A 12,184-nucleotide genomic window follows, 5' to 3' on the forward strand; every position below is an offset into this window, starting at 1 on the left:
TCTTCAGCAGCATTCTTAGAATTCAAGTAAATAATTTGCAGACAAAGGAATGATACAAATCAGCCTGAAGAGTTTTTTTTCCATGATATATCATGATCCATATTTATTGTGGCAGAGGGGGAAATCAGTTATCGCAAATTATCAAACAGCTTGCTACTGTTTTTAACCAAAGTTACAGTTGTCTTACTTTCTCTTCTTTCATTTTCAGCATGAATCCTCCTTTTCTGAGACAAAAGACATTTCCAAGGGATCTCTTAAGAACTCTGGAATCGGGGGCAGCGAGGTGGCACAGTAGCTAGAGCACCAGCCCTGAAGTTAGGAGGACCTGAGTTCAAATGTGGCCTCAGACACTTAATACATCCTAGCTGTGTGACCCTGGACAAGTCACTTTACCCCAATTGCCTCAGCAAAAAAAAAAAAAGAAGAAGAAGAAGAAGAAGAAGAAGAGAAGAAGAAGAAGAAGAAGAAGAAGAAGAAGAAGAAGAAGAAGAAGAAAAGAAGAAGAAGAAGAAGAAGAAGAAGAAGAAAAGAAGAAGAAGAAGAAGAAGAAAGAAGAAGAAGAGAAGAAGAAGAAGAAGAAGAAGAGAAGAAGAAGAAGAAGAGAAGAAGAAGAAGAAGAGAAGAAGAAGAAGAAGAAGAAGAAGAAGAAGAAGAAGAAGAAGAAGAAGAAAGAAAGAAAGAAAGAAAGAAAGAAAAAAAGAACTTTGGAATTGATTATATGACATTGAAGACATTGGCACAAGGCTGCTCATCATAGCATGCCCTCATCAGAAAAGATACTATGTTCTATGAATAAAGCAGAATTGAATTAGCCCCCCAAAATATGGGATGCATGTGAGGGATATAGACGACTCTTGCCCAAAACGACTACTCAGAGATCATTCAGTAGAAGGCAGAAAAGTTGTTTATTAAAAACCTCTCTAGGATGAGCTGTCCCATCACAAGATAAGAAAGAGAAAGCTGGTGGTAGGAGGGTTAGAGAAGTAGTAAAGATACATAGCTTTTATACAAGGGATTACATCACAAGTAAGAGAGCATTGAGAAGGGGAGGGGGAGGTATCTGATTGGTTGTTGCTATTCGGAGAGATTGGATTGGAAGTTTTCTGTTTCCCTGAAATCTCCTGATTTCTAGGAAACAGAATATCAGACCTTCATACTTAATCAAGCAGATAGTGGTCCAGCTAATAAACTAAATATTGATAAATGTCAAATACCAATAAATGGCATCAGCTCAGGTTAAATAAATATGTTTCTAGCTGGCCAAGGCTCAAATAAAGATGAGCCTGCACATATTATACAGGTCATAGGGGAAACACAGAAATAATTAAAGTACAGAAAAAGAATTCTACATTCCTATAAGTTCTTCACCTTATCTCTCTCTATTCCCCACAATGCATAAAATTAGAAAAGCTACCCTGAATGTTCCTAGGGACTATTTGTGTCCAACTGTGGCAGAGCACTCTGAGTTCTTCAATGATTCAATGATTCAGTGTCTTCAATGATTCAAAACTGGCTGTGGAAACAAACTGATGATACACTATCTGACTTTGGGAGTCACAAGAATTTAGAAGCAAAAGAGGTGACTTAAGTTCTCCATTCCATTTTCCTCATTTTCCCCATCAGCAAATATTCATTAAAGGAGTGTTTCTGTGACCAGCCCATTAGTATAGTAGAGAAAAAAAAAGACAGTTCAGATAAACCATTTACATTTCCTAATGAGATTTATTGAAGAGATGTCATGATAAACAGGTAAGGCCCAAAGGCTAAAAAGTACAGGTACTACAGGTTCTTCCAGGCACTTCTGGGAATATTATATCTTGTTTTGGGTCTATACAACATGTTTCATAACAACCATCTGTGCCATTCAAAGCCAGTATCCCCAGATCTGTTTGAAAGGTATAACAAAAAAGAAAGAAAGAAAAAGAAAAAAAGTTAAATTTATGTAAAAGCAGAATTTTTTTTTGATCATACCTTCTTCCTTATTTCCTTTTGTTCTTGCCTTGCCATTATTCTGAAACATTGAATACTTCAATGTTTTATGTTTTGAAAATTTAAAGTTTAGAAACTTTTAAATTCACATCTGATTAGTATCTCTCCTATTATGAAATCAGGGCTGGAAAACAATTTGGACTTGCCTGGATAGGAACTCTTTACTGTCTATAAAACACCCTGAGCAGCTTTGATCTCATAGCTGCCAAGATCTCTTTATCCCCTCGCTATTAAAATGAGCAAGCAGCCATGATTCCAGTCCTCCCTATGATATCCTAAAGCATGCATCCAGAATCGCTAAACTATAGTGGATTCTTTTTCCTTGCTTCAATTTGGAGACCATCATGCCTGATGACATCTTTGGTGATAAACTTTCTCTCTTCCCAGTTTTTTTTTTTTTTTTTTTTTGAGAAAGTTCAGTAGGCTATCTCTGTTTGAAGGTATAAGTCATAGTCTGTTTCGAAGAGGGTGATGAGCTTCTCTAGTTTGGAAACCTTAATCCTGGCTCCAGTATGAGGAGTTCATTTGCCTTCCCTAACACTTGTCCCTTATTTTTATCTTCAAGTCACATGGTCTTCCTTTAAACTTTCCAAACAAAAAGGCTTATTGCTTTCAACACTGATCAGTGCATCTAAGCCTTCTCAGATCTCCTTAGAAATAGACCCTGACAGAGGGTTTCCCAATTTTTTATTATTAGTCTACAGAATATGTGCCATCTTTGACATGGATTGGTGTTACCTCATTAATTTTTTTTTTTTAATTTACCAGTGACTATAGGACAATAACTGATGGAGGGGGATAACGTGTCATCTGTCACTTCTTTTTCTAAATCTTTTTTTAAAATAGTTGAGGCAGGAAAAAAGAAAAAAGGAGGGAAAATCTGCCTCACTCACTACTGACTGCAAATTTATTATTCTCCACTTAAAGTTGGGGGCATATTCTCTTTGTCTTCAGTTGAGTATTGTAAGAGATCCTTATCTGAATAGTCCCAGAGCTGAGGATAACAAATAGTAATAAGGAAAAGAACATGGTGCTATTAAGTTTAAACACACCCTGACTTTCTGACTGAACTCAATTCTTCTGAGCCAGTTTCCACAATCTACAAGGTGATATCTGAATAGGCACAGTAAACAGATTGAGTTACTCAAGCCATTTGATCAGTATTCTGTATATTAGTGTGTCTCATCTCACGAAATGCCTGCAACCACAATGTAGGATGTTCTTCTAGCATCTTGTAGTTTCCTTATAAATTAAATTTCAGTGGGGTTGGCCAATCTGTAGCCTCTAAGCTCTGAGAATAGAAGAAGTTGTTAAGGACCATGCATAGGTGAAGGGGCAGGTCAATTCTCGAAGAGCCTCCACAGCTGTGAATCATAACATCTGAAGGAGTTGCAAAGCAGCCTTTACTGACACAGGTATTGCTTGTCAACTGGGAATGAAATAAATTGGAGGCAGAGGGAAGAGGAGAGAGATCAGACAATGCAACTGCCTCTCAGTCTTTTTGTATCATCGTCATCCTCTCACATGAAGAGAAGATTTCCATTCTACAGGCCTGAGTTAGAACTCCAGCAGCCACTGTCTGGTGGCTCCCATATCACAACATATGGTACCTGAACATGGGACATAAACAAAGAAGTAGCAGTGCCCAAGAGCTCTTCATGATTAGGATCATCCCAGAGTTCCTTTGGTAACCCTTGGGGGAGAAAAGGGAGAAGAGCCCCAGTAAGACTTTTTTAGTCAGGGTAATTAAATGGGCCAATACAAAAAAGGGCCGAGCCAGGAGACTGATGAGAGACTTAAATGCCTGTTCTTGTTGAGGTTTAGCTTTGGGGTACCTAAATGAAATTAGGGTTAAGGTCTAGTGGCAGGTTTGGGGTACAGATTCGGCGCAAGGGGGTCTAGTAGCGGTGCGAGTTCCCAATAAAAGCATTATTGGCCCAGAGAGCTAGATTGATAAAAGAGGTTTATTATTAGATAAGCAAAGTTAAAGTATAGGCGAAGGTAGAGATAAGGAGGGCACTGGACAGAGGGTCCAGTGGACAGAGGGTCCTCACATGGTAGCCATGTTTGGAGTCTCTGCCAAGAGGGGTTCCAGGCGTGGCCTTTTTATAATAGGAGACTTAGCTCAAGGGGCTTTCGGGTGTAGCCCCAAAGTTGGCTCATATCCGGGTGGGGCTGGGAACAGGTCAGATCTTCTATTGGAATTCAAAGGGACCAGGATTTGTGAGTTAAAGGGCAATTTACATTATTAACTAGGAGAGGATGGGAATCTAGAAAGGAATCTTTCCCGCATCATTCTGACTACATTCCTCTTCTCCATTTGAAAGTTTGACTCCATGACATCTCACAAGAACAACAACTGCTATAGTATTTCACCCTACAACCATCCAGAAGCGATAGCGCTGATTGCATTCCTCAGTGCGCAGACTCAGATAACAGCAAATGCACATATTTACTGACTGCTGTGGGGGAAAAATAATCATGTCTAAAACAAAAATATGGGGAATTGGTAAGGACCATTCCTAGGTGAAGGGGCAAGTCAATTCTCCAAGAACTTCCGCAGCTGTGAATCATAACATCTGAAGGAGTTAAGGGCAGCTTTTGCTGACACCGGTGTTGCAGACTGGGAATGAGATAAACTGGAGGCAGAGGGAAGAGGAGAGAGGTCAGAGAAGAGCAACTGCTTCTCAGTCTCCTTGTATCATCATCATCGTCTCACATGAAGAGGTCCATTATACAGGTCTGAGTTAGATCTCCAGCAGCCACTGACAGGTGGCTCCCATATCACAACAAGAAGTGATCTGGAAATCAGTATAACTTTATAAATTGACTAAAGGTCACTTAACTGATTTTTTTTTTTTTAATGAATTTCATATACCAAATCAGTGTCTCTTAGCAATGGATGTTATTTTTATAACAAGATTATTTGTGAAATGACTTGTTTTGATAAAAAAAAATTATGGAAGTATTTTCTTCCTATTTTTATAACTTTGTATTTCCCTCATTATGGATTCAGATGTGTTCTGATCTTTTTTTTCCCCTAGTTCAAACTGGTTTGAAAAACATTTCTATTATTGCTAAATATTTTCACCATGACTACTCATAGAACATATGTCTATATTCCTTACAGGTTAAAAGACTTCACTCTGAGAAGAGGGAGAGGGACATTCTTATGGTTCATTGATTCTTATCTCCTAGGTCTGGATCTTAGAATTATAGGATGGCCTTTCACAGATGATCTGTACCTAATTTCTTTCCACTTTATTAGATTCTAGGAAATGAAAGTTTAGAATTTATACAGTATAACTTTAAAGAATATTAAATCAAGTTGTGATCAATTAGGATTATGTGTGTGTGCACACACGCATATATATATATATATATATATATATATATATATATATATATATATATATATATATATATATATAATCATAGATCTTGAACTGGAAGGAACCTCATAGGCCTTCTAATCCACTCCCTTCATTGTATAAATAAGGAAACTGAAATTTAATGAGATTAAGTGATTTACCCAAGATGAATTCAATAGTATGAATTAGAATTCAAGTCCCATGACTCCACTTTAGCAGGAAAGTTTAATGCTCTTTCCATTAAACTATGTTCCCTTCCTCTTCTGGATGAATGAACTTGGAGAATTCTTTCATTACCTCTAGAAGACTACCTTCTCTATTTTTTTTAAAGGATCCAATATTGGGCTACCTCCTAGGTTATCTGCAGTGTTTAAAGCATGATGACAATCAATTATCACAATTTCATATTGGTGTTGTGCCAACTTCATTGAAACACTATCCAAACAGCTCAAATTTTCCTTTTTATTGCATTCCAAGTATTCCTTGTTCTTGAGATTTATTTTCAATACAGGCTCTTTTGATTCTATATCCTGATCTTGGTATCCTCAAAGTGTCCTTGGTGACACTGGATATTTAGTCTACTAAACAACTTGATGAAAGTTTTGAATGGATTTTGGATCAAATTGATTATTGGGTACTGCAAAATTACCATACTTCAATCTAAGCATAAGAGAGAAATACAAATCTCAGTTCACCAGTATAAAGAGAAAGTATTTGAATTGGTAAACTCTTATATAGAAATTTATGAAATCTAAGTAGCTTTTAATCTCAATAAATTTGAAAATTTATTAAAATCATTTTCTTAACCATGGTAATGGATTTCTTAATAAATTGAATTTATATTAAAAATATAGGCATTCTTTTTCATATTTCTTTTTTAGGTTTAAACATTCATGAAGCCTATTTTTTTTTCTCACTTAACCATTTAGTGATTCCTCTCCTCTCCCCCTCCTCACACACACACACACAGAATCAGAGAAGCCTAAGATTATTTCAAATTTCCAAAGGTCTCTTGTACTTTTTAATTGCTGGAGAAAGCTTTCCACAAACCAAACTAAACTTTGACATACCAATGTATTCATATTAAAGCATCACACTCAGGAGCACAAACAAATTTTAGTATACTAAATTGGCCAGAGAGAGAATATTATCTCTTTAAGATAAGTATTTCCACTATGTGATGCTCTACTAGGTGGATTCCTAGCATATTTTCTAAGACCACATCAGCATTACTGCCTTCTGTATTTGTGAAATTAAACTTCAGAATCATTAGGTCTTTTTAGAGAACTCCATACTAAAAACTAGAAAATAAAGAGGAATTATATTTAAAGCAACATCTTCTGCCCTATGTCACAATAACATCAAAATTAATATATGATCAGAGTGTTGAAGACTATACCATTAAAAAAATATAGAAGAGAATCAGATCAGGTATATTTCAAGTACAACTAAAGGGAAAATTCTTAACCAAGTATGAAAGTTGGCAGTGATAAAATAGGTAATTTCAATTAAATAATATTGAAAAAAATTGGACAAACAACATTAATGTAAGTACAGTAAAAAGGAAAGTGGTTGACTAGAAGAAAAAAATTTTTACAAGTATATCTGATAAAGGTCTGATTTCTATTTGACAGTGGATATACACACAAAGGATATGAACAAATAATTCTCACAAGTAGAAATTATCATTATGATTATCATCCCTTATACTGCAGCATATCTAACATATATAGGACTGTTTGCCATCTAGGGGAGGGGGTGGAGGGAGGGAGGGGAAAAATCAGAACAGAAACGAGTGCAAGGGATAATGTTGTAAAAAAAATTACCCTGGCATGGATTCTGTCAATATAAAGTAATTATTAAATAAAAATTTTTAAAAATGATTATCATCCTTCTGAGAGATTACTCTAAATCAACAATAATAAAAGCATATAAAAACATCTGAGGTAACATCTCATATCTAGCAAATCAACAAAAATGACAAAAGTTTTAATAAGAGCTAACATATGTTGCTTTAAAGTTCATAAAGTGCTTTATAAATATTACCTCATTTTATCCACGTAGCAAATCTGATGCTATTATTTCCATTTTACAGATGAGGTAACTGAGTTAGGCAGATGTTAAGTGACTTACTCATAGTCCCATATTTAGCAAGTGTCTTAAGAAATTGAATTTAGATCTTCATGACTCTAGCCTCAATTCTTTATACACTATGAGATATAACTGCAACATTGGAAAAACTGAAAATACATACTCACTAATATACTGTTGCTGGGATTATATGTTAGTTCAACAATTCTTTAAAATACTTTGGCATTCTAAGAAAAAGATTAAAATGTCTCTATATTTTGATTCAGAAACTCAATTGTTAGGCATACACTTCAAAGATGCCAATGATAAAAAGAAAGCCTTTAAACTTGAAAATGTTTAAAGTAGCACTTTTTTAATATTAAGGAACTAACAAAAAAAGGAATAATAGATGAATATAATTTTAAAAAATCAATGTTCTATAAGAAACATTGAACATGAAGAATTCAGAAAAGCATGAAAAAATTTAGATAAACATTAATGGGAATCTGAACCAGGAAAGTAACGCATAAAATGCCGGAAATAATGTAAATAGAAAGAAACAACTGAAACAAAATGCTGTGAAATTATAATAGCCAAACTTGATACCAAAGATATAAGAATTTGCTTCCCTGCCTTCTTTGCATAGATGGGGTACTTTGGGTACAGACATAGAATATAACATGTTAGACTTGGTTAATATGTTGGTTTGTTTTGATGAATTGTTTTTATTTATTTTTTTATTTTTTGTTACAAAGGATGAAAAGAGTATTGTGAAATGGAGCTGATATAAAATTAAAGTGATCAAAAATTTTTTAAAGTCTGCCCAATTCTCTTATAAAAATCTCATGCAGGGTCCATTATTTCTTGACTTTCAGCTGTTGGTACAATATTATCCTTTTGGGGCCACCCAACAAGCAAAGCCTGACTATAAATTTCTCCACAAGTCCAGCATTCCTTTCATCAATTTAGGATTACATTGCTAAAAGTTGTGACAATATTTCTAGGCATTAGATTCTAATCTAAAATTTTTTTTCCTGTAGCTTTGTTTTAAATATACCTGATCCATTATTAAATAAATCACATTTTTAGATTTCATACTCTGCATGCCATTTTTTTATGTACACTTGGAGCACACAGACCTAATCTGATTTAGTAGAATGCTATCTTAAGATGGCTACTGTCCAATTTTACAATTATATTTTAAACATTCCAAAAATCATAGTATTAAAAATTATTTTCTACTTGACACACACAAAGATACGATTAGCTTATCCAGCTGAGATATGGCCTGCACTATTCATGTGAAAAGATGTGAAAACATGTTATTTTATAAATATTTGAGTTCATTTGTCTTTTGTAATAGATGTTATGGCAGCTTTTACTTAATAACTTACACTGACACAGGTCCATCTACCAAAATAGAATTGGAAATTTATAGAGATAACTAGATACTCTGAGTTATACTGAACTTGGAATTAGTAAGATATCCATATTTAATACCACCTCAGCTTAGAACTAGAGAGCAAAGTAGGAATAGAAAGAATTGGCCTCAGTGGAAAATTCCCTGGATTTTTATAACCAAACTTCAGAACTTCCAGGTCAAAGAAAAATATTGCAAGCAGCCACAAAGAACAAATAAGGAGTTATAATCAGTCACAGAAAATTTTGCAGCAACTACTCTAAAGAAATGGAAAGCTTGGAATATAGCATCCTAAAAAGCAAAAAAATCTAAACTCACAGCCAAGAATAACTTTTCTTGTAAAAAAAAAAAAAAAACAAAACTGAGTATAATTCTAGAGGAGAAAAAATAGACCTTTAAAAGAGGACATCTAAACATTTCTAATGAAAAGATCAGAGTTGTTCTGAGATACCACTACACACCTCTCAGACTGGCTAAGATGACAGGAAAAGATAATAACAAATATTAGAGGGGATGTGGGAAAACTAGGACACGAATACGTTGTTCGTGGAATTGTGAATGCATCCAGCTATTCTGGAGAACAATTTGGAACTATGCCCAAAGAGTTATCAAACTGTGTATATCCTTTGATCCAATGATGTTTCTACTGTGTTTATATCTTAAAGAGATCTTAAAGAAGGGAAAGGGATCCACATATGCAAAAAATGTTTGTGGCAGCCTTTTTTGTAGTGGCAAGAAACTGGAAACTGAATAGATGCCCATCAGTTGAAGAATGGCTAAATAAGTTATGGTATATGAATGTTATAGAATATTATTATTCTGTAAGGAATGATAGGCAGGATGATTTCAGAAAGGCCTGGAGAGACTTACATGAACTGATGCTAAGTGAAATGAGCAGAACGAGGAGATCATTGTACATGGCAACTACAATATTATACGATGATCAGTTCTGATGGACATGGCTCTCTTAACAATGAGATGATTCAGACCAGCTCCAATGATCTGGTGATGAAGAGAACCATCTACATGCAGAGAGAGGACTAGGGGAACTGAGTGTGGTTCATAACATAGCATTTTCACTCTTTTTGTTGTTGTTTACTCGCATTTTATTCTCTTTCTCATTTTTTCTAGTTTCATTTGATTTTTCTTTTGCAGCAAGATAATTGTATAAACATATACACATATATTGGATTTAACATATATTTCTATCAGGTTTAACATATAATGGACTACTTGCCATCTACAAGAGGAGGTGAGAGAAGGAGGAAGAAATTGGAACACAAGATTTTGCAAGGGTTAATGTTGAAGAATTATCCATGAATATGTTTTGAAAAATAAAAAGCTTTAATAAAGAAAAAAAAGAAAAGATTAGAGTTGTGTGAGGACATTGAAATGAAAACACAAATGTCAAGAGAAGCAAACAATAAAACAAAAACATGAACAAAAATTAAGGGACTGAACAGGGATAAATTATTTACATTCTAATATGAGGAGATGACATTTATATCTCTTCTCAGAATTCTATCATAACTAAACATCATAAGAAGAGTAATTAAAAGGGCTGGAAATGATTCTTTTACATTTTGATAATCTTTTAAAAATGGAAAGAGAGGGAAAGAAGAATACAAAAAGGGGAGGAGGGAGAGAAAAGATAGGGGAAATTATCTCACATAATTGGAGTACACAAATAGAAATCTATAGACTAAAAGGAGCGAGTAGAGGCAAAAAGAAGACCTATGAACCAGAAAGGGAGAGGGAGAAAGAAAGAATTAGGTATTGAATGACATTAATCACAACATGAAAACAATTGGGGAAGGGATTAAGGAAAAGAAATAAGGAGAATAAAGAGAAGGGTAAAATAACAAAGAAATTAACCATAATCAAAACAAACTGTTAAAAAAGGGGCTGGTAAACAAAGAAAAAAGAAAAGAATAAGAGAATAGTATGAAAGAAAATATAAAATTAACAATCATAACTGTGAGTGTAAGTTGTATCAATCCACCCATAAAATGGAAGAGAGTAGCAAAAACAAGAATTGACAAATATATTACTTACAAGAAATACATTCAAAATATAAAGAAGCACAAAGTTAAAATAAGGGTTTGGAGTAAAATCTATTATTCTCTAGGGGAAGTAAAAAGGCACTATAGCAATCATCATCTCAGACTAAATAATAGCAAAAAGTAGATCTAATTATAAAGAGATACAGAAAGAAACAACATTTTGAAGAACCAGGAGAACTATGTATACAAAAGCAATAATATTATAAAGACAACTTTCAAAGACTTGGAAATTCTAATCAATATATTTACCAATCATAATGTTCAGAGGAATTGTGATAAAACATGCTACCCACCCACAGACAGAGAGGTAATAAGATTCAAATTAGATTAAGATTTTTTTTTGACATGGTCAATGCAGGAATTTATTTTACTTAACTCTACATGTGAATAGCAAGTTTTGTTTTTCTTACTTTCTCAGTGAGTAGAAATGTCAGGGAAAGAATGCAGACCTAGAAATAAAATAAAATTTAATTATAAAAAATACTATTTCAGACACTAAACTGTGTGACTGGGCAAATCATTTAATCTCTCTGAGACTCAGTTTATTCTTCTACAAAATGAAGAGAACCTATCTCATAGTACCTACTTCAAAGGGTTGTGTGAAGATCAAATGAGATAATATATGTAAAGTGCTTTACAAATTACATAATACTATCTAAATGTTAGAACAGCTAGATGGCTCAGTTGATGAGAGTACTAGTCCTGAAGTCAGGAAGACTTCAAATCTGGCCTCAGACACTTATTAGCTATGTGACCCTGGGCAAGTCACTTAACTCTGTTTGCCTCAGTTTCTTCATCTGTAAGGAAATGGCAAACCACTCCAGTATCTTTGCCAAGAAAATCCCAAATGGCATCATGAAGAGTCAGACATGACTGAAACAACTGAACAACAAAAATATAAATGTTAACTATTTTCATTATCATAGAATTAAAATAATACTGCTATCACAATTAGAAAAAAGAGCTAAAATATAGAAAATAAATCACAATTCATCAAAATGAAAATGTCCTAACCAGGTAGCAATTCACATGAATGGTTTAACTTTAATAGTTTCTGATAATAAATTACACTACTATATAACACTTCTTTTGAGATTAAACAAAGAAATTATTCTAGAGACTTGACTTTCACAGATAGAAACACTAATACTTCTCATGTAGCAATTAAGTAGCATCAAGATAGGTTTTAAGTGAATTTATGTGCCCCACAATCTCTATCAATGCATCAATGGCTTTGGGGGAGAAAATGTTCTCATGAACATATTTCAGGT

The 12,184-nt window shown here is 34.1% G+C and overlaps 1 protein-coding gene across 1 annotated transcript in view; it reads left to right on the top strand.

Annotated features, from left to right (window-relative positions):
• The window catches only part of HHLA2 (HERV-H LTR-associating 2), a 95,928-nt gene extending 95,486 nt beyond the window's left edge, over positions 1-442 (top strand). The window contains exon 8 of the mRNA XM_051985251.1: positions 209-442. Coding sequence (XP_051841211.1) covers positions 209-295 — 87 coding nt within the window. The 3' untranslated portion in view covers positions 296-442. The remainder of the gene's footprint in view (positions 1-208) is intronic.
• Positions 443-12,184: the final 11,742 nt, after the last annotated feature.

The sequence above is a fragment of the Antechinus flavipes genome, chromosome 3 (assembly GCF_016432865.1).
Source record: "Antechinus flavipes isolate AdamAnt ecotype Samford, QLD, Australia chromosome 3, AdamAnt_v2, whole genome shotgun sequence".
In the NCBI taxonomy this organism is placed as follows: Eukaryota; Metazoa; Chordata; class Mammalia; order Dasyuromorphia; family Dasyuridae; genus Antechinus; species Antechinus flavipes.